Source organism: Nelusetta ayraudi, unplaced genomic scaffold, assembly GCF_046127955.1.
Source record: "Nelusetta ayraudi isolate G7.1 ecotype Tasmania unplaced genomic scaffold, CSIRO-AGI_Nayr_v1 ptg000079l, whole genome shotgun sequence".
NCBI lineage: Eukaryota > Metazoa > Chordata > Actinopteri > Tetraodontiformes > Monacanthidae > Nelusetta > Nelusetta ayraudi.
In genome coordinates, this window is record NW_027466129.1 from 2,162,501 (window position 1) to 2,187,500 (window position 25,000).

Consider the following 25,000-nt stretch of genomic DNA (forward strand, 5'->3'; position numbering starts at 1 on the left):
ACCGGTACTTGACGGCCACGTCGAAGAGCGACGGGACGTCCCGCTCGGTGCCAAAGTCCTCGAAGTAGCACACAAGGTATTTACCCAGCATGCCGGCCCGGTGGAGGTCAGGGACGAAGAGGTTGAGGAACGGGATGCAGAGGTCGTCCGTGGGGGACAGGAGGTCCTCCCTTAAGGTCACGCCGAGGCCGCCCCGAGAGCACAGGGCCCTCCACTTGGCCTGGAGGCCCCGCGAGCACAGGACCAGGATCTTGTCAGAGGGGCCAGCCAGCTGGCGCCGCTGCAGCTCCAGCCAACGGATGCGGCCCACCTGGCCCAGCGAGGCTGAGTCCAGGAGGTCCACCAGGACCTGGGTCCCACAGCGGGACTGCAGGAAGGTGACCAGCTTGAGGACCACATCCCGGTACAGCGAGTGGTCCTGCGAATAAATCACCAGGACTTTGGGGGCTCCTTGGTGGAGCGGCTGGATGATTCCAGGTCCAGTTTCGATTCCGCCTCCCGGTGGTGGAGGTGGTGCAAAGTGCTTTCCTGAGAAGTACAACACAGTATTAGATACAACTGGAAAAATAATATTATATGACGTAAAAGTACATGGAATGTACTTTTGGTCCTGCAGACGTAGAACACTGAAGGAGCACCGAGGACCAGAACCAGCAGCAGAACCCCGAGCACCAGGAACACGGTCCAGTTGAATGGTTCTACTGTCAAATCACATTAGAACATAGCAAATTTAAATTTTGTGGATTTTTTTTCATATATATATGTACACATACATATTTATTTACATATATACATGCAGTAAATATATATATACATACACATACACATACACACACACACACACACACACACACACACACACACACACACACACACACACACACTCCAGACGTACCTGGGCCGCCGCAGAGGTCCAGGGTTCTATTGGCCCGGGGACAGTCATTTCGGCACCGCGGGAACAGAGGTTGGACCTGCCGGGACCAAAAGAACCACAGAGAGAACAGATAGATAGAACGTCAGGGATCCAGCAGGTTCTGGTGGTTTTGGTTCTGGTGGTTCTACTGACCACCACAGTGAAGCGGCAGCAGGTCCTGGGCCAGCGGTCCATGCTGAGGGCCACGTCCAGGGTCGCCTGTTCGGTCTGGAAGAGGAGGGGGGGAGCGGGGAAGATAATAGCTCTTAGCTGTTAGCACTAATGGCTAAGAGAAGGTAGCGAGTATTCCAAAAGAAAACAGCAGTACATTAATCATCAATGTGGTCATGTGATCATGAGGGTTCTAGTGTCATAGAACAACTGGACCAATGAGCATCAATGGGAAGGAAACACATTGTGAGTGTGTGTGTGTGTATGTATATATTAGAGATGTAACTGTATGAAAATTTCACATCGTCATTATTATCATGGTATTGTTCAAATGTGCTCAAAATGCTAAAAAAAAAAAAGAAAAAAAAGAAAAAAAAAAAGTACTTAACTACCGTAAGTTTTATTTTGAAAACACAAATAAAATAACATGCAATTCCTCTAGGACTTTTTTTTTAAAACATGGAACGCTGTTTTATTTCAGGAGTTCAGAGTTCAGTGAAACATGAAGTCAGGTAAAGCAACTTTAGGAACGACTGGTTGGGATTAGGGATAAGGTTGGGTGCAGGTAAAGGGAAGGGGAATACAATATTGACGGGTGAACAGATTTCGACATAACACCGGCAGTTTATAACTTTAGCAGCGGAGTTAGTATTGTGCCAGAGCCGTGTTTATAACCAAAGATTGCATACTGTGCATGTGCGCCTGTGTATGAGGGACCGCCGCTGCTTTTCTTAGCAATGAGCAGTTGGTTTTCAAAACACGGTAATCAAACAGGGTTTTCATGATAATTAAAATTTGAAACGGTACAATACTGCGGTTATTTAACTGGTAATCGTTACATCCCTAATACATATATACGCTTATATGTATATATACATATAAGTATATACTCTGTTTCCTTCCCATTGATGCTCATTGGTCCAGTTGTTCTGGGAGAAAAGTATTAAGGGGTGCGTTAATACTGTATGTATTATATGTACATATACACACACACACACAAACACACACAAATATATGTGTTGTAGCCGCTCACCTTGGCCACCTTCTGGACCTGCTGGATACTGCAACCAGTGGCGATCACATTGTAGTTCACACACAGTCGATCAGGTAAGAAACTGACAGTCAGCAGTGATGGAGATGACGATGACGATGATGATGAAGATCTCTGACCGACTGTGATGTTCGGCTTCCACAGACTCCCTGCAGAATCACAATGGAACCAGAACCACAGATTGAGACTCGGACCACATGACCACCGCTTTGTCACTTCCTTTTCAGCGGAGGAGGAACAGACAGCCAATCACCTCGCTCGATGCAATACTGGGCCTTCCTCATGGAGTCGTCATGGCAGCCTGGAGTGAGGGAGGAGAACCAATGAGAAACAGCAGGGTTCTAGAAGGTCCTAGGTCAGGGGTCGGCAACCTTTACCACTCAAAAAGCCATTTGGACACGTTTCCTCCAGAAAAGAACACACTGGGAGCCACAAAATCTTTTGACATTTAAAATTAAATAATATGCTGCATATAAGATTTATTTATTTATTTCCTTTATGCTAAAATAAGGTCCTAGGTGGTTCTAGATGGTTATCGGTGGTTCTTGGTGGCCTAAGGTGGTTCTTGGTTGGCTCTTGGTGGTTCTTGGTGGTTCTAGATGGTTTTAGGTGCTCACCAGGAACCCGGAGCTTTACGCTGACGTCGTAGCTGCTGTGACCTTGTTCTGGTTTGGGGATGTTGGAGACGGAGATCTTGTAAGTCTGACCAGGAGTCACTTCTAGCATGCTAGCAGAAAATAACCACTGAGGAGGAGGAGGTGGAGAAGAAGAGGAGGAGGAATTATTATTATTATTATTATTATTTTTATTATTTTTATTGTTATCATTGTTATTACAGCAGTAACAGCAGCAGCAGCAGAAGCAGCAGCGGACGCTCTGATTGGCTACCTGCTCCAGAAGGAGGTTCCTCATACCCAACTTTTCCAGGAAGACGTAGCGGACGCAGACGTTCTGATTGGTGGAGACAACCAGCACCTGCAGCTCCGTGGCGTTTAGGGACTGCACGCTGCCTGCACAAGGTCAGAGGTCACAGGGGTCAGAGGTCAGATGGGTCACTAATTAGCTTTTTTTTTTTTTTTTTTAACTTTAATTATTTTAATTTTTTTTCTACTTTTTCTTTGTCGTAAATATTTGATTTGATAAATTTAATAAATAATTTTGATCGTAGATAAAAAAAAAAATATATATTTCTTAGTCAAGAATAATAATAGTAATGATAAGAACTTTCCCCAATTTGGGATGAATAAAGGCTTCTTCCTCTTCATCAGCTTCATCATTTTCTTCCTCTTCCTCTACTCCTCCTTTTCCTCAACCCACCTCCCTCCTCTCTCTGCATCTCCATCTCTCTCTCTCTATCGCTCTCTCTCTCTCTCACCGTCGTCCCTGATCATCCAGCTGGCGTTCACCACCGGCACCTCTCCTCCTCCCACCGTCCTCCAGCCCAGTGACACTTGCAGCTGCTCCGGTGCGCTGGGCGTGTAGGTGTTCGAAGTCAGCCACCCGATGTCCATGCAATTACTTACACACACACACAACTTTACACCATCTGGGACAGTAATGAGCCCATGTAGTCTATCAGGAGCACTTTCACTGCTGATTGCTGCAAACACACACACACACACACACACACACACACACACACACACACACACACACACACACACACACACCATAGAAATAGAATAGAACAGAAGAGAAGGGGAAATTAGCATTATTACAGCAATAATGAAGCGCAAAAGGAAATCAAGACGTAAAAGTAGTCTGTAGAACGAGAGGAGGAGAAGTTTGAAGATGGCTTGACGAGCACAAGGACGTAGTACTCAAACGTGTACATGTACTCACTGGTGTTGACCTTGCACATCAAACCCTGGAAGAGAAGGAGGAGCAGTAGTCTTTATTTGTCCCCGTGGGGAAATTGGATTGCAGCAGATAACACACACAGGGCATTTCAGAAATATACAAATAATTTACAGTACATCAAACACAGTAGTCACATCTCATGTACAGATATTAGGTGGAGAAATTGTTTCTTCGCTTCTAGTACAGTAGAACAATTTGGGCTGTACTTTGTACAATTATGAAGATTTTTCATTTGTTCTGATTTGTTATTATTATTATTATTATTGTTATAATAATAATAATAATAATAATAATAATAATAATAATAATAATAATAATAATAATAATAATAAGCCACTTCTCTCTCTCTCTCGATTCTTCTTTTTCATCTGCTGCTTTCTGCTGGTGCTAATTAGCATCAGCAGCTAACGAGACGACGCCGTGAACAAACTCACCTGTTGTTCACCGCAGGTGAGCGATGGCCACTCGAGCACTGACATCCCTTCCCCTCCCACCACCAGAACCAGAACCAACACCAGCAACGACACCGCGGTTCCGACCATATCCGACACCTGCTGCTTCTCCACTTCCTCTTTCCTGGTGCTGCTGTGAATCCCCGTGTGAGTTACCTTTTGTTGCCTTCAGGGCGCTCGGGAAACCGGCAAGGTCGCCGCTGTCGCCGGTGTGATTCCCTGCTATTGCGGCAGAGCTGCTTTCAATTTACAATAAGAAATATCACCGTCAAAAATGAACGGACGCTATTGCCGTAAGGTGAGCGACAAATGCCTTAAAAATGGGGTCAATTGATCGTCATACGTGAGATACAAAGTTAGGAAATGCGGAGTTGGAAAGTTTTGTGCGAGTTGCAGGCGGAAAGTTCGGGGAAGTTGTGGTTTTTCCGACGGACCTTGAACATTGAGTTCAACGTCTTCAGGTTGAATTCGAAGCGCTTCTTGGAAAGGAGAGAGGGACTTTCCAGAGAGAGAGAGAGAGAGAGAGAGAGAGAGAGAGAGAGAGAGAGAGAGAGAGACTAACTTCACCTCCTTCCGGGTGACGTCATTTTTCTGGTTTGTTCGACGCTTTTTATTCACTAAAAACGGAATATGACACCTACATCTACGTCTATATCAGGGGTTTGCAACCTTTACCACTCAAAGAGCCATTTTGACCCGTTTCCCCAGAAAAGAACACACGAGGAGCCACAAAACCCTTTTGACATTTAAAATGAAATACAGCACTGCATATAGTGGTTGTTGTTGTTGTTGTCGTCGTCGTCGTCGTCGTTGTAGTACCTTGGTTGGAAGTTGAAACTCTGGCATCATGCATAAGGTTAGAAGAAAAGCACTTAATGTACCCTGAAATGCAATTTCTCAGAAATATTAAAACACTTTATAGTAATAAAAAGCGAGTAGAGGGACCAGTTGAAATATCTACTCTTGAAGGTAGTAGATATCACAATGACATTGAATTAAAAAAAAAAAAAAGGTACAACGATAATAAACTAACCATTTGCAGCTAGTGAGGTGTAAATAAAAACCTCAATAGAACGTGGCGTGGCGCAAAGGGCCCAGGCGGGCTTCGAACCCCAGACTCCCAGGTGATACTCATGCACGCCAACCATTCGGCCAAAGAGATCTTCCCTTGGTCAAGCAGCCATGGCGCATCATCAATTGAAGGCATAGTGACAGGAACGTCAACTGTCACAAAAAGAACCTCATGTTACTCTTTGATGTGTATTGCACGGGAAAGTATAAATTATGTTACAAAATATCAAATTATTGTAACATTATCTCAACTAATTTCTCTATAATGATTGAAATTAAATGATTCCAAATGTTGAAATAATGACAGTGGGTCTCGTTGAATGTGATAACAATGTGTAGTGTTCAGTGGAATAACTATTGGTTTCCGTTGGTGGTGACTGTTGACTGAGACAAGGAGTGAGATTAAATAGATCCTGGAATTTAGCCTGGTCTGGAGCAGGCTCACCCCACAGAATAAATCTCCATGGTAACTTACACCATAACATATCCCACTTCCACCTATCCCACTTTTGTGCAACCGGATCACGGCTAAATTCATCCAGGATAACTAAGATATCCCAGCTTAATCCCGGTTTAATCCCTTATCCTAGTTTCGTGCAACGGGGCCCGGGTCTTCTTCTTCAAAAAGGTGATTATTTTTCGGTTTCTTTCTGTAGATAAAATGTGGTTGTAAAAATCAAAATCTTCTTTTTCCGCCTTCATGGTGTAAAACCACAGCGCCACATAAGGCCTAACGCTTAAGGGAGCCACTGCAGAGCACAGACGGGCCGCATGCTCTACGGCTACGGCGCTCCGCCACAGATTAATTTCGTCCAATTGCTGTATTAGAATAGGAATGGAATAGAACGGAACAGAAGCCTATATTAATCCCACATTGGGGGAAATTAGCATCACTGCAGCAACAACTAAGCAACTTCTGTAGCTAAACTAACCCCTTCTGTTGCTCTGTTGCTAAAATAATCTGAATCTGAGAAGAAGAAGTTTTTCTACACGTGTACAAAGTGCATTTGGTGGTAGATGTTTATTTGGTTTTCTCAGAGAAACATATATATTTATTATATATATATATAAATATATATAAAATATATATACATTATACTTCATTTCTTCCAGTCGATTCATACCAACGGTTGTACGATGTACCCTTCTGTGTACATGTCAAGCGAGTACTTGTACAAGTTTTTAAGGTAGTGTTGGTCCTCAGGCCATGGGCAGTTCGTGGTAGTCCGCATACTTTCCCGTTGCATGATGGTAGATCTGAAACAACAAGTACTTCAATATTTTTTAAGTTGAGGGGATTCAAAGTACCGTTGGTAGTATCATTGGTAGTACTGTTGTTAGTACTGTTCGTAGTACCGTTTGTAGTATTGTTGGTAGTACCGTTTGTAGTACCATTCGTTGTACAGTTGGAAGTACTGTTGGTAGTATCATCGCTAGTACTGTTTGTAGTACTGTTGGTATTTACCATTGGTAGTACTGTTTGTAGTACCATTCGTTGTACAGTTGGAAGTACTGTTGGTAGTATCATCGGTAGTACTGTTTGTAGTACCGTTGGTAGCACTGTTGATATTACCATTGGTAGTACTGTTTGTAGTACCATTCGTTGTACAGTTGGAAGTACTGTTGGTAGTATCATCGCTAGTACTGTTTGTAGTACCGTTGGTAGTACTGTTGGTATTTACCATTGGTAGTACTGTTTGTAGTACCATTCGTTGTACAGTTGGAAGTACTGTTGGTAGTATCATCGGTAGTACTGTTTGTAGTACCGTTGGTAGCACTGTTGATATTACCATTGGTAGTACTGTTTGTAGTATTGCTGATAGTGCCGTTGGTAGTACCGTTGGTAGTACTGTTTGTAGTACTGTATGCAGTACCCACCTGCCTCTCGATGTCAGCCAATAGGCTGCTGGCTCCCAGTCTGAACAGTTGTGGGCTGAGCCAATCAAAGCCGAGCTCCTCCTTCACCAGGACCAACCAGAGCAAAGACTCATGAGAAGTCCGGATCCCCCCCGCCGGCTTGAAGCCCACCTGAGGAACAAGGAGGAACCAGTATTGGTATAATATAGACAAGGGATGTCCCGATCACATTTTTTTGGTCCCAATCCAATCCCGATTTTTTAATGATGAGTAATTGCAGATCCTGATTTTTTTTTCCCCCAATCCAATCTTTTTTCTTAAAAAAATTGGATTGTTTGCTTCAATGACCAAGTCATGTTTGGCTTTTCATGTTGCTTTGCCGTTTTGTTTATTTTACAAATTGAAGAACACAGTGAGAAAACTACATAAAATGTATAAATGAAAATAAAAATAATTATGCAAAATTGTGCTTATAAAGTAAGTACACTCATTTTCAAAGTGCAATCAGAGCTTGGTGAATTCCCTTTTTGCTCAGTAAATACAATGTAGACTTTGTCTAGTTGGAGAATGTGCGCAACACAACCAAGGCTTAGCACCCCCATGTCATCCATCACCTTTTTCATGTTACGCGCATTATTGCGCAATATTAGGTGGACTCGCTGTTTCTCGGGCCCCCCCCTCCTGCAGCGTGTGGCTGATTGCCTGACGCATGTTATTTGCCGTGTGTGCACCGCAGAATTCGTTAGCTACAGCTACTACTGCTAAACAAGCGAGCAGAGTCTGCTGCTTCGAACCAGCTTTTGATAAAAAAATATGCAAAATCGGCATCCCTAATATGCACGTATACATGCCAGCTGGGGTCGACAATGTAACTGGCCCGGTGGCCCGGACGCGATTTACAAACCTCCTGTTTCACGTTTTATTGATTTTTTTTTTAGGGTGGGCGGACTGGGATATTGAGGCAGGAAACCTAAATGACAAAAACTTTTACTGGCACAACTCCCAGTCAACCTTAACATGGACCTTTGAAGGCTTTGTGTTCTAAAATAACACCGTCTTTTCACGAGCGATCTTTCTTTCTGTTCTCAGTGGTGCTGATGTAGTTAGAGAGCTACTGCTTCTTTAAACACGGCGTGCTTCCGGCGTTCTTCTTCTTCCTCCGCCTTCTGGGAGTAAACGTACGGCGCCACACCAGGCCCGGCATAGGTACTACATCGTCTTCATTAGCAATATAAGTGATATTTGCCACAATAAGTGGCAAATTATTGTCGACCCCTGCATACCAGTATCGATATTAGTATCAGTGTCGATGCCAGTATCGATACTGATACTGTTAGAGATACCAGTATGTAGATAGCAGTACTGATCCCGATATTTTGCTGTCAGTGTACTCCAAGCTGATCGTTCTGCAGCAAAGCTAAGCTAAGCTCCTCACCTTGTAGCCTGTGCGGCGGTGGAAGTCCCGGATGGCCCTCGCCATGACAATAGCTACGGGGATGGTAGCGTTGACCGACTCCTTTCCTGTGGACGTCTTGATGAAATCTGAGCCTGGACCACAAACACAGAGCTAAGTGAGCTAACAGCTAAAAACGACAAAACAAAACGAAAAACAACAATACAAAAACCTTTCCGCAGCTAAGCTAATCTAACCTTCTCCTACTGCCAGGGTGTTCTTCATGTGGGCCTGACTAAGCTAAGATAGGCTAGGCAAGGCTAGAACCCACCGGCCATCATGGCCACCAGACTGGCCCTGTAGACGGTTGTGAAGGTCTGCAGGTCTCCCACTGCCAGGATGGTCTTCATGTGGGCCGAGGAGCCGCAGGCCTGGCGAAACTGACGCAGCTCCTGGTACATGGCTGCAGAGGAGACGAGGAGTTCGTATTAGTATTGTAATAATACTACTACATTTAATTTTTTTTTAATTTCATTTAATTCTTATTTTAGTTTTATCTATATTATTATTTTGTATTATTTTATTTATTTTTACTTTTTATTGTATGTTATCATTATTATTATTATTATTATTATTATTATTATTATTATTATTATTATTGTTGTTACATTATGAGGGCCAGGGTGACGAACGGGGGTCCTTCAACGCACCGTCCCACTATCTGCTGAGGGCCTATGGCCCCCTAAACGCACCGTTCTGCTGGCCGGTGAGGGCCAGGCTGAGGACCAGGGGTCCTTGAACGCACCTCGTCACTGTCCAGTGAGGACCAGAGGTCCTTGAACGCACCTCACCACTGCCCAGTGAGGACCTGGCTGAGGACCAGGGGTCTTTGAACGCACCTTGCCACTGTCCAGTGAGGGCCAGGCTCCGGTTGATGACCACATCCACCTCGCTGGCGCCCGCCGCCACCGCCAGGCGCACCTCCTGCAGACGCGTCTCCAGTGGCGTCTGACCCGCCGGGAACCCCGTGGCCACTAGAGGAGGTTAGAGGTCAAAGGTCATGGTGGAGTGTAAAATAATACAGAGAGAAAATTTAACATTTAAGGAAGAAAAATTGGTGAAAAATGTTTGTGTGTGTGAGGGGTCAAAGGTCAAAGGTTTGGTACCCACCAGAGGCCACAGGGAGGGGGGAGCCGGCGGCCCGCAGCGTCGCCACGGCGTCGGCTACCCGGGATGGATACACACACACTGCTGCAGTGGTGAGACCTGGAAAACACACATACACACACACACACACAATAGGGTCAACTGATAGACAATAAAGGATTAAATTGTGTGTCCTGCCCATATCTATCTATTTATATCTATATCTATTTATATCTATATCTATATCTATCCATATATCTATCTCTTTATCCATCTATATCTATATTTATCCCAGTATATCTTTCTATGTCTATGTCTATCTATATCTATATCTATGTCTATATATCTCTATATCTACATGTATGTCTATTTACATCTATATCTATATCTATATCTATCTATATGACCTTTGTCCTCCATGTCCATCTGCTGCAGGAGATCCCTCCTGATTGGCTGAAGGGCCTTCAAGCAGAGCCGGTGGACGTTGGAGGGGGTGTCGTCTCCACTGAGGGTGGTGAGATCCATGAAGGAGACCGCCTTGAGGAGCCAGGCAGCCTGGAGGAGGAGCAGGAGGAGCAGGATAGGAGAAGGAGAAGAAGGAGAAGAAGACTATGGTGTTCAGAGTGGGATGATGTGAACTAATCAATATGAAATCAATAATCAGTGATCTGATTCACCTGCCAATCATTCCTGGGAACCTTCTTCCCCTGAAGCTCCTGAGCTCTGCTGAGGACAGCCTGAGTGTTGACCTTCACCCTGGAGACCCAGTCCAGGTCTGAGAAGGAGCAGGAGGAGGAACGAGAAAATGAGGAGGAGAGAGGAGGCCTCGGATGAGGAGGAGGAGGAAGGAGGACAGGGATGAAGGGGAGGAGGAGCAAGGGGGAAGATGACGAGGAGATGAAGGAGGAGGAGTTGGAGCAGGAAGAGCAGGAGGAGGAGTGAGAGGAAGATGAGGAGGAGAGGGAGGAGTAGTAGGAAGATTGGGATGAGAGAAGAGGAGGAAGAAGAAAGAGAGAGAGGGGAGGAGTGAGAGAGGCAGGAGCAGGAGGAGAGAAAGGAGGAAATGGAGGAGGAGGAGAGAAAAAGAAAGTGAAGAGAAGAGAGAGAGGAGGAGAAGAGAGAGTAATTAAGAGAGAGAGAGAGGAGGAGGAGGAGAAGGAGGAGCGGGAGGAGAAGGGAGGAGGACAAGGATGAGGAGGACGAGGAGGAGGATCAGGAGCGGGAGGAGGAGGCGGAGAAGGAGCAGAGGGAGGGGGAGGAGGAGGAGGAGAGAGAAGGAGGTGGAGATGTAGGAAGAGGAGAGTGGAGAAGGTGGAAGAGGTGGGGAGTGAGCGAGAGAGTGAGGGAGGAGGAGGAGACAGCAGGAGAGAGAGAGAGAGAGAGAGAGAGAGAGAGGAGGAGAAAATTGGTTGTTTGTTCGTTGGATGAAACCAGTTCAAACCAGTTTGGAGTCACACTGCCTGCATTAGTGTGTGAGTGTGTAAGATCCTGCAGATCATGTGACCTTGAACATGAAATTCAATGAGGGTCAAAGGTCAACGTAAAAAAACAACTTTTTTTCAATAAAACTGCGTCTTCATACCTGTACTTCTACTTATTGTACCCCCTTAGAAAAATACTTCTTGCACTCCCTGTACTTCTGCAAGTACTCGTTGTACTGTGTCACAGTGTACAGTGTCACTCATTAGACAACAACCAACCAGTGCGGGCGTAAGGGGTCAAAAACCTCCACGAATCACATGACTCCTTCACTGCTATCAACTCGATCTATTCTATTCTACTCTATTTCATTTCTATGCCCTCCCACTGAATCACTTGATACTAACTCAGTTTGAATCTTATGGCGATAAAAAGCAGGATTTATTAACAGAATACTTTTCTTAAAAAAGTATCCGGATTACTCACCAAGCTCCGTTCCTTCGTTCCTCGGCTCATGTGACGAGTCCTTCCGCATGTTTGGGAAACTAGATGATTGTGGCTCTGGACGGTGTAGAACCTCGTTGTTGTTGTTGTGCGACCGACCGGCGGATTTCCGACAAAACGATGTGAAAAATTACCTCCCGAGCGCGCCGGAAGTTGACGGTACGTCGACTTCCGGTTCGTTAGGTGGGCAGCGCGCAGGGGGAGGAGGGAAGAAGAGGAGGAAAAAGACGACAAAATCAGCTTTTTGCAAGGGACAGAGGAATGGAAAAGAATAAATGGATCAAAAGGTTGTTAAGTTGGAGAGGAAGGAAGCCCGTAGCTACCACACTAGGGAGGGAAAACAATGTCACATATCCATTTCTACTGTGTAGTTTTGGAAATAGTCCACCTGAAAAACTAAAAAAAAAAATACCGTGATGTCAGTGGCAAAGTTGTCAACTTTGGAGCCCCCCCCCCCCCAAAAGGCCAAAAATGATATCCGGTGAAATATGTCAACTGGTTGGAATAGTAGAGCTCCCATGCTTTACAATGATACCCCACATGTCCAGTTCTACTGTATAAGTTTTGAAAAAAATCCACCTCAACATAGACATAATGATTCGCTGAATTTTATGTTATACAGCCATCTAGCGGTCAAATTGCGGAATTTTCTTTTTTCTAAGGTGGAATCGAAACCTAAGAAGCACCGCGGTGAATGTGGTGCCAACTTCAGCGTCGTTGCCTGAAGAAGGTCGAAAGGGCCGTAATCTTACGAAATAGATAATTTGCACATGGTTACGAGTGTGTTGCCGCTGTTTTGTTGTTGTTTTTTTTACTTCCGAGTGTCCAAGTCCAGCACCAGCACATACCCGAAGAACTCTACCCACGGATGAGCAGTGGCCTTTTCTATTTTAGACGTATTTGAAGTGAAATTTACGTCAACGCGTCATATAGTATAAATGCAAATATAAGTATAAAGTACAAATCAGAACTTTGGGGAAACTGAAGTAGTTTTTCCAGGTTAAAATAGATTAAAAACACGATTTTTCTCGATACTTTGGCTCTTTAGTAAAATGTACGGCGTCATTGGGTTGTGTAACGTTATCCGTTATCAGTAACTTGGAGGAACTCGAGCACCTGTCAGTTGTGAGCAAACGGTCTGGTGGCCACTCGGCGGTACTTCAACCTGGATGTCCGCAGTGAGTATTAAAACGGATGTACTGCTATGTACCGCTACTAACAGTAGTACACTAGATAGATATGATATGATACATTGATGGATAACAGATCTATCTAATCTTGTAAAACAAAACCAGGGCAAGCAAGTTTTTTTTAAGAACATCAACATTTATTTCACACGATAGAAAACAAACAAAATGTGATGAAACCTTTTGCATATTGACCCCAATAATAATAATGATATTATTAATAATAATAATAATATTAACCTCTAATACTTATAATATTTGCTCTTCTTTTTCCATGTGTCCATCTGCTTTGATTTTGTACAGTTTATACATCTTTTTTTCAATTCTTTCTTTTTTTCATTAATTTCCCCCCCCAGAATCCGACTTTTATTGCTTCATAACGTAACGAATGTGCGAATTATCGGAATTTTCATCCTTTAATCAATAATATGTGAATCTGGTCAATGATGTAACTAACCCCATGATGGAGAGAGAGAGTGAGAGAGAGCGAGAGAGTGCGAGGGACCATCTGAAAAAAAACTCACTCTCTCTCTCACACACACACACACACACACACACACACACACACGCATACACAATTTGAGGAAAAACTCACTCTTTATCCAACATAAATACTTGTATACTCTGTGTACTACTGCAAAACTTGCTTCTGTGAGAAAAAAACACACACAAAACAAAGTGGAGAAAACCAGCAGCATGAAGTGGCACCTTGTCAAAGTAAAAATCTGATTTATGTCCATATATTTATATATATACATATATATATTCATATATGTCCTTTTTTGTTAAAATATACATATATATATATATATATATATACATATATATATGTATAATTTTACAAAGGACAATCTGGTATGTTACAGGTGCAAAACGATGTAACAGTAGAGCAGTACGGAAGCCTTCAGGTCCAAAAAGGTCAAGACAAAGAGAGAACTAAAAAATAATAACTAATAAGAGAACTCTCTGACTAATTATAAAGTCAGAGAGTTACGGAAGCCTGTCGATGCTATGCTAGCAAAAAACAATGGGGGCTCAGTATCACATGAAACCTTCACGTTTTTAAATGTTATAAACAATAACGACAATAATCACATTAAAAATGTAAACGTTTCAGGAAATAATCTGAAAATTATCACGAAATAACGAGATAGTTGCATGTTTTTATGTGATAATTTTCACTTTACATTGCGATAATTTAACGCTATAACATGAAAATGTCAGGAAATAATGTGAAAGTTTCACGAAATAACGTGAAAGTTTCACTTTTTTTACAAGATAATTTTCAAGTTAAAGATTTCATAATGTAACGAAAAAATTATCACGTAAAAACGTGATAGTTTCACTTTATAACATGAAAATGTCACATTTCAACGTGAAAACTAACCTGAAACTACGACGTGATGGATACGGGGCCCTATTATTTTTTTCCCCCCGAGTATGGCACTAACGGACTTCCGTAGACGAGCTTTGAGTCACTTGGTGGAGAGAAAATATAAAGCACTGCATGTGTTGAGTTTTGGTGCATTAGCCACCTAGCGCTAGTTGTTGCTATATGTATGTATGTGTATACATATATATGTATATGTACACACACACCTGTACACACACCCACAGCACCCCCTGCTATGTATCCATATCCATACTACTACTGTGTGTTTCACTTGGAGCCACATTACTGTCAAAAACTACACAAGTCCCAGTTTGTTGTAAAAATATTATTACAAGAGTTTTAAAAGTAAAATTAAAATAATTTTTTAACGTAAGTTGAGATGAAATTTAGCTCCAAGTTGATCTTTGCTGGATATGTTTCATTAACTAGTCTGGATGCGGAAGGGGAAAAAAGGGAAGAAAGGAAAAAAAGAAAGAAGAAAAGAAAGAAGAAAAGGAAAGAAAGAGAAAAAGAAAAGAAAAAAGAAAAAAGGAAAAAAAAATGAGCCTGGATGCAGTTTATAAAACACAGGGCAGTTTGTTAAATTAACACAAGAGTTAAAGTATGTTAAAATGTTTTTTTTCTTTGTATAGATGTTTTAGATTATTAAAATTATTATTATTATTTTATTAGTTCTGATTCCTTCTGTGCTTCATATTCGTGTGTGTGTGTGTGTGTGTGTGTGTGTGTGTGTGTGTGTGTTTTATCCATTTAATAAGATGTTTTTTCTGATATTTCCCTGAAAAAAAGGGAACATTTTTCTATACGACCAATAGGAAATACTGTAAAAAGTACTGCAGTAGTACTTGGACTTGAATGTGGCTCCAGTGTGGAATCAATGCAACGTGTTGTGTTCAGGGACCCGTTTTGAACACACACACACACACACACACACACACACACACACACACACACACACACACACACACACACACACACACACACACACAGGTCGGTGGTGCTCCTCCTGGTGGTGAAACGGCGGTATGGCGAGCTGGGTGGAGGTTCCAACAGAGTGCTCTCAGTAGGCGGCAGGGGGAAGAGAGGGGCTTACGTCTTGCTGCTACTTATCAGGGCCAATGGCTGCGCTGCAAGAGAGAGAGAGAGCGCGAGAGAGATATTGGGAGGTGGTGAACACTGAAATAGAAAGAGGATCTGATCATTTTCACATTAAAACATGAAACTATCATGTTATTTTGTGATAATGTTGAAGTTATAATGTGAAATTTTCACATTAATTCGTGAAAGTATAATTTTATAAAGTTCTTAATGATAATTTTCACGCTATAACATGAGAACTATAAGCTCATGCACCTGTGTGTTTTTTTGTGTTTTTCTGTACTTGTACGTGTTTTTCTGTACCTCTACGTATTTTTCTGTTCTTGCAACATGTTTTTCTCTCATTTTAAAACTCCCGATTCCAATTCTGGAACTTTTTTTGCACCAAATTCTGGAAAATTTGTCATTGACTTTTAAAATTTAAATTTAAGCATTCAATTTGAAATCCCAGTTTCAAATGTTCACTCACGCGTTAGCATGTTGCTGCTGCTAATGCTCAGCTTCTTCTTCTGCTCCTCCTGTAGCGGTGGAGAGGAACCCAGGTTCTCCTCCTTCACCTCCTCCATCTCCTCCATTTTCTCCTCCTCCACCTCCTCCATTTTCTCCTCCTCCATCTCCTCCATCTCCTCCATTTCCTCCTCCGGGGTCTTCAAGCTACAAGCAGACAAACAAACCTTGTCAAATGCTCGGCCACGTTAAAAAAACCTCCTACAATGTTGCATTCAAAGAGCCGATAACCTGCGAAGTTCGTTTTTGTCGATTTACGGATACTCATAGCTGCCACACTAGAGGAGAAAATAGTGCTCAGTATCGCGTTAAACTGTCACGTTATTTTAGAGAAACTCTCACATTATTTTGTGATCATTTTCAAGTTATTTCGTAATAATTTTCACATTTTACTGTGAAACTCTCACGTTATTTTGTGAGACTTTCGCGTTACAACATGAAACTATCAAGGTTATTTCGACAAAATCAACAATAATATTCTGCAAACAAACCTGTTTGTGATGTCACAAAGGGCTCTAATGCCTCAAGAAGTTGCACTACCTGGTTGTGGGTCTGTTGCGCCTCCTGCTGCACCTCCTCGCACTCGTTCTCACTTTTCACCTCCTATACAATGTAGACACAATCAATCAATCAATCAATCAATCAATCAATCAATCAATCAGGGCCACCATAGTTCACTGGTAAACTTAGCAGCAGGAGGGGCTGCAATCTAAAATCTGACCACTAGATGTCACCACTTGTTTTTATAGTGAGATAGAGAGAGAGATAAGACAGATAGATAGAGAGTAGGCTTCCGAAGTCCCATCGGACCATTACATCAGCGCTTCTGGTTCTGGCTGGAGCATTTCCTATTGTCACTGTCCAATATACTAGACAGATAGATACTAAATAGATAGAGAGATATATAGATACATAGAGAGAGAGAGAGAGAGAGAGAGAGAGAGTGAGAGAGAGAGAGAGAGAGATCAATAAGTACTAAATCAACTACAATTAAACTGGACCACCACAGTGAGAGAGTGCCGCCACCTGCAGGTTGATGAAGGGCGTCTCCTTCCTTCTCCCCCTCAGAAGGGTGGAGGCCTCCTGGTTCCTCCTCATCCTCTCCAGCTGCTCCTCCACGCTCATCCTATTGCTGCTGCTGCTGCGGACCTCTCCAAGCTGCTGCTGCTCCGCCGCACTCCTGGGACGGCCCTGTACGGGACCACAGACCATGTGTTGGTCATCGAATGTCATAGGCTGCGTTCAGACTGCAGGGGTATCTGATTTCGATCAGATGGCTTCTCAAATCTGATTTTTTTTTTTTGGCCTGACTGTCCACACTGCTTTCAGCAAGTGTCCAAACGGGATCTGGCTCCGTTCAGACTGGGCCACATGAGGCTTCGTCCAGCGCGTGTAGTGTGACGCAATATAATTGCAACAGCAGCACTTGTTGCGATCGTTGCGATATAACAAGGCCATAAATAAGTGTGCAACAAAACAGTGATTTATCCGTCAATATTATGTAGACAACTTGTAAAAAATGGTGGCGGCAGAGGTGGAAGTGATGGAGGTGGAGATGCTGGTGGTGGTGGTGGTGGTGGTGGTGGCGGCGGAGGTGCTTGAGTTGGTGTGTGGCGTTAATATGGAGACCTACCCATCTGGAGGAGTCGGTCTTCTTGCTCTTCCTCAGCGTGACATAGGATGCGATGGTGCAGGACTCTGGAGAGCTGATGTGTGGAGACTTGGTCCTGGGGGGAACTGCACCCATCACCGCATGGGGGGGTGCTGTGCAGGGTGGAGGAGGAGGTGGAGGACGGGTTAGCATTTTTGCTACTGAACGTTACCAGACGCCCACTCATCCATTCATTCATCAGTCCATCCACCCACCGACCAATCATCCATCCACCCAGCCATTCATTAAAAAATACAAATACAAACACAAAATAATAAACAAAGCTTCGAATGATTATTATTCTTATTATTTTTCTTATTCTTATTCTTATTCTTAATATCGTCATTAGTAATTATCGATCAATGATAGTTCAGAACCTTCAGAAACTGTGGCGTCCTCGCTCTCCAACTCAACCTTGACCTCGTCCTTGACCTTGACCTCACTGTGGGCCTCGTCCACCTCCTCGTTCACCGTGGTCAGCTCTGGCTCACTCTTGTACAGCCGGTAGTCTGGGCCCTGCTGCTGTTAAGAGGTGAGAGAGGGGTCAGGGGTCAGGGGTCAGAGGTCATGAAGACAGCATTTACAAAAAAAAGAGAGGAAACAAATAATAAATAAATAACTAAATAATGAAAAACCCACAATTGATCTAATGATTCCAAAGACTTTATGGGGGGGTTCGGAGAAGACGAGTAATGAGGGTGGAGCTGTGAACGCCGGTGGAGGTGGGCGGGGCCAGGGTGGTGGTGATGGGTGGGGCCAAGGTGGAAGTGGGCAGGGCCGGTCTTACGCTGTGCGCTCCGTTGCGGGTGTTCCGCTCCTTGCGCTCCTGAGCGGGCGGAAGGCGGTGATGGTGAGCGGGTGTAGCAGCAGAAGCAGGTGGAGCAGTGTGTGAGGGCCGCTGGAAGGAGTCGTAGCGGTGGTGGGGGAGGGGTGCGCCCTCACCCTCCTGAGGGAGCGGGGGGCACACAGAGCTGGACTCAGCCCGAGGTAGGTCAAAGGTCGCGGGGAGGGGGTAAGGGGGAGTCTCCGCATCACATCACCACCATTTTTTTCAAGTTAGAGCAGCAGACACCTCCCAAATGTGTCTCTACATTGGGCTCCGGTAAGACAGGACCAAAGGTCAAAGGTCAAAGGTGAGTGTACTCACCTCATCCTTCTGCAGACTGGACAGCGGCATCGCACCAGGGTCACCTGCTGGAGGTCAAAGAGAAGAAAGAAATAAGATGAGATGGGTGGAGGTGGTGGTGATGGTGGTGGTAGTGGACGTGGTGGTGATGGAGCGTGATGTAGATGTGACAGTGAAGAGGTGGTGATGGTGGAGTTAGTAGAGGTGGTGATGGTGCAGGTAGTGGAGGTGGTGATGGTGGTGATGGAGGTGATGGTGGTGGTAGTGGTAGTGATGATGGAGGTGATATAGATGGTGGTGACGGAAGTGATGGTAATGATGGAGGTGGAGATGATGGAGGTGATGGTAATGATGGAAGTTATGGAGGTGGAGGTGATGACAATGGAAGTAATGGAGGTGGAAGTGATGGAGATGGAGGTGGAGATGATAGAGGTGCTCCTCACTGCTCTGGCAGCTCCTGGTTGGTCTGTTCTTGGCCAGAAGCTCCATCACGTCCTGGATCCTCCACAGCTGCTTTTGGATCTGGATGTGACGCTGACTGGGAGGCTCCGTCTGGCGAGCGCGCACACACACACACACACACACACACACACACACACACACACACACACTTTATATATAAATATATATATATATATATATATATATGAGACGTAGATATTTGCTGCTTCCTGCTGCTGTACAGGTGATGAACAGTGTGAGTGTCTTCTCACCTGAGGGCTGCCGAGGGCCTCCAGCTCCTCCAGAAGGTCGGACTTGGCCAGCGTCACATCTGCACTCAGCTTGTCGTATTCCCTCCAGCAGCGATCCACTTCCTGGAAGAAGACACTATCATTATTATCACTGTCATTTTATTTGAAAAAGAAATGATGCAGTGGTGGTAGTGGTGATAGAGGTGGTGGTGGTGGTGGTGGGTGGTGTTCCTACTCACAGCGTTGACCCTGCTCAGCTCCCTGCAGGTGCTCAGCAGTCCGCTCTGCAGCACCTCCTTCTGCTGCACTAGGGTGGCGGAGGTGCAGGTGGAGCTGGAGGTGGAGCAGCCGCTCTGCTGGAGGCCCTCTCTCAGCTCTTGGCTGGCAGACAGCAGGGCCGTCTCGAGAGTGTGCTGCCAACACACACACACATGTTAATTATGTTTTTGTTTTTTTTTACATGATACTGCACAGTTACTACTATTAGTGTAACACCCTCATCTTTACTTTTCAACTTTGTGTTTTTGTAAAACTATTTAAAAATAATTAATTTGATAGATGGATAGACAGACAGGTATATTGAAAGTAGGGCTGTCAGTCCATTAAAAATTTTAATCGCGATGAATTGCACGAGTGTCCTGAGTTAAGGCACTATGAATCGTAAATGAATTACAAATTTTTTACTCTGCTCTATATGTAACGTAACAGTATGAAGGAAAGATAAAAGTAACAGGGATACTAAATAAAACAGAAGTGCATATCTACCCACCTTCTCCCTGTGTAGCTGCTGCAGCTTCTCCTCCTGCAGCCTGACGGTCCTGTCCTGCTCACACAGCCTGCTGAGCTGGGCCTGGAGGTGGAGTGGACACACACACGCACACACACAATTCAAACACCGAGCTTGTTTCTGCAGCAAACTACAGTGTGTGCATGTTTGCAGCCTCACATCAATGTTGTCCTCCTTCTTCTCCTCCTTCTTCCCCTCCTCTTCTTTCACTTCGTCCTGGTTGGTCTGAAAAGCCAAAAAGCGCAGCGGTCAGAACACGGCCAGCAGGTGGCAGCAGATGCTCCATGGATGGATGGATGGAAGGATGGATGGATGGAGAGCTCCAGTCATGAGGAGTTTTTCACAGTGGATGAAAACTGGGATGAAAGAATCGTTGTACACCAGAGGTGTGCAAACTATGGCCCGCGGGCCACATCCGGCCCGTTGGTCTTCTTAATCTGGCCCGCCGAAGAATTGTGCAAATCATATAATTATGACTGCGTCCATTTGAACTTGTCCTGTAATGCCTTGCATCCCACTAGATGGCGCATTTGCCTAATTCACAAGCACCGCGGTGCTCTCACGTCTCAGCAGCGTCTCTCCGTACCGCAGTGCTATCAATCCGGAGTGGCTTTATTTTTGACGGAGCCGTTGCTAAATCCCGTCAAGCTCAACAGAGCAGATCGCACCAGACAGAAAATCCGATACAAAATCAACGTAATATATTTCCGTCCCTTTCAGAAATGAAACGCTACGCGGGTCATATATAGCCGATCACAGCTTAAAATAAACATTACGTCATAACCGGCAACACCAGATCAACAGGCAATTGATTGAAGGGTGACTGACTAGCAAACATATCCATGGTGGATAGATGCGGCAGTTTTTCCACGTCGGAGAATCAAAGTAAGCCGCTTGTTGTTGTTGTTGTTGTTGTTTTTAAAAGTCAATGTGGCCCCTGAGGGAAAAAGTTTGCCCACCCCTGTTGTACACCAACGGGTTGCGTGGGTTCTCCCTGTGTCTACGTGGGTTCTCCCTGTGTCTGAGTGGGTTCACCCTGTGTCTGAGTGGGTTCTCCCTGTGTCTGAGTGGGTTCTCCCTGTGTCTGAGTGGGTTCACCCTGTGTCTACGTGAGTTCTCCCTGTGTCTACGTGGGTTCACCCTGTGTCTACGTGGGTTCACGCTGTGTCTACGTGGGTTCACGCTGTGTCTGATTGTTCTCCCTGGATTGATGGATGGATGGATGGATTGTGAGAATGGCACTCAACCACAACAGACGATGCTCACAGAAGAAAAGAAAATAAAGGTGAAGGGAAGAGAAGGTTCAAGCAGCATCGGATGTGAAATAATATCCCCAAAAACGGAATGAAGAGACCCCTTAATAATAATGTTGTAATAATGAGGACCAGGGGTAGATGGCAACAAGGGGCTCTGTGGTTCAGATCAGACTGCATTCAAAGTGATTGAACAAGCAGTAGATGGTGGTGGTGGTGGTGGTGGTTTTGGAGGGGGGGGTCTGGCTTGAATCAGCTGAGATGAATTGAGTTGTCCTGTATTTTTTTTTTTTTTTACTGTGATCAGAAGCCAGCAGATGGCGCCGCCACCACCACTGGAGCTTACTTGCTGGTAGAGTTGCGGCCTGGGCGCCGAGTTCTCGATCATAGTGTGAATGGCCAAGATGATTGGCTCGTTCTCCTTCCTCTAGCAGAGCACCGAGGAGGAGGAGACACAGTGGGTGTAGTAGTAATAACAATAATAATAGTAATGATAATAATAATAATAATAGTAATAATGATAACGCAGCAGCATCTGTGGTGGAAGCCATGTTGACCCTCTACAGGTCTGCGAAAGTTCCAGGTCGTCTTCAAGTACAAGGGTTCAGTTGGGGCCATCCGAAAGGCTTCTTCAGCTTCTGGTAGTTCCGACTGCAGAACTGAACTACCAGAAGCTGAAGAAGCCTTTCGGATGAGGAGCAAAATGTCTTCCAAGACCGCAAGAACAAGTCCAGTTGGCCCCAAACTACTCCGTTGACCCTCGACATGTTTATGAAGGTTCCAAGTCATTGAGTTCAGTTGGGGGGCAACTGGACTTGCCTTGCAATCTTGAGGACGTTCCTCTACTCATCCAAAGGGCTTCTTCAGCTTCTGATAGTTCAGTTCTCGAAGAGAACTACCAAAAGCTGAAGAAGCCTTTCAGATGAGAGGTGAAACGTCTTCGAGATCGCAAGAACAAGTCCAGTTGGCCTAATTTAACCCTTCTATTTCACAGACCTCTAAACTCTGTGTGGCTGGCAGTGCGTAACCTTTCAATCAACCTGTTAACATTTTTGTTTTTCAATAAAGACGGCATGGTGGTGGATTTGCGCAATTTCAATGGGCTCAATCTGAGTTAACAACGCAATGACCAACCGTTGGTTCCCAAACTTTGGAGTGGAGCAGGATTAGGACGTGTTTAAAACATGACAAATTATACTTCCCTTAGATTTATTTGATTACTACCTTTGACTACCTTTGAGAATAAAATCTGTCAGCCATCATTCAAAGACACTTCTGCTTGTCATTACGGCCAGACAGGACAAGGGAGAGAAAAAAAAAAAGATTATTTGATTATATACTACTAATACTACCACTACTACTACTACTACTAATAATAATAATGATAGAAAACTCCTAAAATGCCTTATTTTTGTTCCTCGTTACACAGCCAAGTCATCGAGTCCCCCATAAAACTCAAAACAGATTTATTTGATGATATAATACTAATACTAGTACTACTACTAGTACCACAAGTACTACTGCTACTAATAATGAGAATAAACTTCCAAAATCCTTATTTTTCTTCTTTGTTACAGAGCCAAGTCATCAAGACCCCCGTAAAACTCAAAACAGATTTATTATATTACATACTACTACTACTAATACACTACTACTACTACTACTGATAATAATAATAATAATAATAATAATAATAATAATAATAATGATGACAATGATAAACTTCTAAAATGCCTTATTTTTGTTCCTTGTTGCATAGTTGAATCACTTAGTCCCCCATAAAACAGATTTATTTAATCATATAATACTACAATTATTACTACCACTACTTCTACTACTGCTAATTATAATGATTAACTTGTTCTTAGGTCTGAGAACTCGTCCTAAGGAGAACTCACTCACTCACTCCTAAAAGTGACCTAGCAGGCGATCGCGTTTTGTTTTTCCATGACTAAACTTTATATATTAATGGTGAAAAACGTAATTATTAGCCTGTAAATTGAGTGGTGTACAGGTTAGTTGAAGGGGGAGGGGGGTACATAGAAAAGTAGGAAACAAAGTGATAGATTGCAGCTGGTTGGAGGAGCAGGAGGGAGAGGAGGGGGAGGAGGAGAAGAAACCCCTCACCTGGCTGTCCAGGTAGACCAGGTTCCTCTGGAGGTGGTGGGAGAGAACGTCGGTCTGCAGCCGTCGCAGAGGGGAGGAAGGAAGGAAGGAAGGGAGGAAGGAGAGAGAGAGAGAGACAGGTGAGGAAGAGGAAGGAGAGAAGTCGAGAGGCAGATTTCAGCAGGGTTGGAGGGATGGCTTGGGGAGAAGGTGGAGAGTGAGACGACCGTAACTGGAGTTTGTTAGCTGACAAGCTAAATAATTTATTTCTCAGACAATCTATCTGTCCAATTATGTATTGATTCATCTACCTGACTGTCTATCTATCCATCTGTCTATCTATCCATCTGTTGGTCTGTTTATTTATGGATCTATCTATGTATATATCAAACTATCAATGTATGTCTGTTTATTTGTGCATCTGTCTATCCATCTATCCATCCATCCATCCATCCATCCACTTATCCATTCATCCATCTGTCTATATCTCGCTATCTATCCATCTGTCTGTCTGCCTGCCTGTCCATCTATCCATCCATCTACAGTCACCTCCACTCATTTCTCTTCAGAACCAGCCAGCAGCAGTGAAGGTCACCCTCCAGCAAGCAGAGGCCGCTGCTGCTGTTGCTGGTGACAGACAGACAGACAGAGCAACTGACCTTGGCGTTGGGTCCCTCCACACCCAGGGCCACCAGTTGGGCCACCGTGTGCTCCCGCAAGCTGCTGAGCTCCGCCTGCTGCCGGCGGAGCTGGATGAGCATCAGGGTCAACTCTTCAGGCTGAGGAGGAGGAGGAGAAGGAGGAGGAGACACTGGTGAGAGGAGGAGGAGGAGGAGGGAGGTGGAGGATGATGATGATGATGAGGATGATCAGGTGACAGTGGTGAAAGGAGGAGGAGAAGGAGGATGAAGATGGAGGAGCAGGAGGAGGAGACACTGGTGAGAGGAGGAGGAAGAGGGGGAGGAGACACTGGTGAGAGGAGGAGGAAGAGGGGGAGGAGACACTGGTGAGAGGGGGAGGAGCAGGAAAAGTAGGAGGAGGAGGAGGAGGAGAAACTTGTAAAAAGGAGGAGGAGGAGGAAGAAGAGGGGGAGGAGAACTGGTGAGAGGAGGAGGAGCAGGAGAAGTAGGAGGAGGAGGAGACACTGTTGAGAGGAGGAGCAGGAGGTGGAGGAGCAGGAAGAGGAGAAGAAGGAGACACTGGTGAGAGGAGGAGGAGCAGGAGGAGACGGAGGTGGAGGAGGAGGAGAAGGAGGAAGAGGGGGAGGAGGAGCAGAAACATAGTAGTGATACTGACCGTCTTGCCCTGCAGGGACTGAGGGCTGATGGTCTGCTGGTAGGGGGCGCTGCCAGCGATGGACCTC

At 44.5% G+C, this 25,000-nt stretch overlaps 3 protein-coding genes across 19 annotated transcripts in view; all 3 read right to left on the minus strand.

The window, feature by feature from the left end:
* The window catches only part of il17ra1a (interleukin 17 receptor A1a), a 6,164-nt gene extending 1,399 nt beyond the window's left edge, over positions 1 to 4,765 (minus strand). Inside the window, exons 1-11 of one of the 3 annotated variants that reach the window (XM_076044230.1) lie at positions 4,430 to 4,765; positions 3,978 to 4,002; positions 3,511 to 3,735; positions 3,024 to 3,145; positions 2,753 to 2,879; positions 2,389 to 2,436; positions 2,118 to 2,284; positions 1,067 to 1,141; positions 896 to 971; positions 603 to 698; positions 1 to 528 (exon numbers count right to left, since the gene is read on the minus strand). The exon at positions 1 to 528 is cut by the window's left edge and continues 1,399 nt beyond it. In XM_076044230.1, coding sequence (XP_075900345.1) covers positions 1 to 528; positions 603 to 698; positions 896 to 971; positions 1,067 to 1,141; positions 2,118 to 2,284; positions 2,389 to 2,436; positions 2,753 to 2,879; positions 3,024 to 3,145; positions 3,511 to 3,735; positions 3,978 to 4,002; positions 4,430 to 4,537 — 1,597 coding nt within the window. In that variant the 5' untranslated portion in view covers positions 4,538 to 4,765. Of the gene's footprint in view, positions 529 to 602; positions 702 to 895; positions 972 to 1,066; positions 1,142 to 2,117; positions 2,285 to 2,388; positions 2,437 to 2,752; positions 2,880 to 3,023; positions 3,146 to 3,510; positions 3,736 to 3,789; positions 4,114 to 4,429 lie in introns of those variants that run through there. The other 2 variants (XM_076044227.1, XM_076044231.1) reach the window with 2 other exon arrangements.
* Positions 4,766 to 6,520: 1,755 nt separating this feature from the next.
* dera (deoxyribose-phosphate aldolase (putative)) lies at positions 6,521 to 11,991 on the minus strand. Its single transcript, XM_076044266.1, has 9 exons — positions 11,820 to 11,991; positions 10,592 to 10,689; positions 10,322 to 10,469; positions 9,939 to 10,034; positions 9,668 to 9,802; positions 9,100 to 9,231; positions 8,811 to 8,923; positions 7,397 to 7,546; positions 6,521 to 6,775 (listed from the first exon to the last, which is right to left on the minus strand). The coding sequence occupies exons 1-9, from the start codon at positions 11,866 to 11,868 to the stop codon at positions 6,719 to 6,721; spliced, it is 978 nt and encodes a 325-aa protein (XP_075900381.1). The 5' UTR covers positions 11,869 to 11,991; the 3' UTR covers positions 6,521 to 6,718.
* A 1,384-nt stretch (positions 11,992 to 13,375) lies between these two features.
* LOC142900120 (pleckstrin homology domain-containing family A member 5-like) overlaps positions 13,376 to 25,000 on the minus strand; it is a 29,664-nt gene continuing 18,039 nt past the window's right edge. For 5 of the 15 annotated variants that reach the window (XM_076044198.1, XM_076044197.1, XM_076044191.1 and 2 more), the window contains 18 exons: positions 24,934 to 25,000; positions 24,297 to 24,416; positions 23,659 to 23,712; positions 21,878 to 21,958; positions 20,438 to 20,503; positions 20,261 to 20,341; positions 19,731 to 19,904; positions 19,513 to 19,614; positions 19,243 to 19,351; positions 18,821 to 18,867; positions 18,461 to 18,619; positions 18,051 to 18,195; positions 17,656 to 17,786; positions 17,049 to 17,213; positions 16,563 to 16,625; positions 15,985 to 16,169; positions 13,579 to 15,544; positions 13,376 to 13,543 (listed from right to left, as the gene is read on the minus strand). The exon at positions 24,934 to 25,000 is cut by the window's right edge and continues 20 nt beyond it. In XM_076044198.1, the coding sequence (XP_075900313.1) occupies positions 16,005 to 16,169; positions 16,563 to 16,625; positions 17,049 to 17,213; positions 17,656 to 17,786; positions 18,051 to 18,195; positions 18,461 to 18,619; positions 18,821 to 18,867; positions 19,243 to 19,351; positions 19,513 to 19,614; positions 19,731 to 19,904; positions 20,261 to 20,341; positions 20,438 to 20,503; positions 21,878 to 21,958; positions 23,659 to 23,712; positions 24,297 to 24,416; positions 24,934 to 25,000 (1,729 nt within the window). In that variant the 3' untranslated portion in view covers positions 13,376 to 13,543; positions 13,579 to 15,544; positions 15,985 to 16,004. Of the gene's footprint in view, positions 13,544 to 13,578; positions 15,594 to 15,984; positions 16,170 to 16,562; positions 16,626 to 17,048; positions 17,214 to 17,655; positions 17,787 to 18,050; positions 18,196 to 18,460; positions 18,620 to 18,820; positions 18,868 to 19,242; positions 19,352 to 19,512; positions 19,615 to 19,730; positions 19,905 to 20,260; positions 20,342 to 20,437; positions 20,504 to 21,877; positions 21,959 to 23,658; positions 23,713 to 24,296; positions 24,417 to 24,933 lie in introns of all 15 variants that reach the window. The other 10 variants (XM_076044196.1, XM_076044193.1, XM_076044195.1 and 7 more) reach the window with 10 other exon arrangements.

Excerpts from the sequence above, each read along its gene's own strand:
- dera (XM_076044266.1), bottom strand. The coding sequence starts at position 11,868 with ATGCGGAAGGACTCGTCACATGAGCCGAGGAACGAAGGAACGGAGCTT. Across the intron at positions 10,690-11,819 it reads GAACGAAGGAACGGAGCTTG|ACCTGGACTGGGTCTCCAGG; the intron begins GTGAGTAATCCG and ends GCTCCTTCTCAG. Across the intron at positions 8,924-9,099 it reads TCTGGTGGCCATGATGGCCG|GCTCAGATTTCATCAAGACG; the intron begins GTGGGTTCTAGC and ends TTTGTGGTCCAG.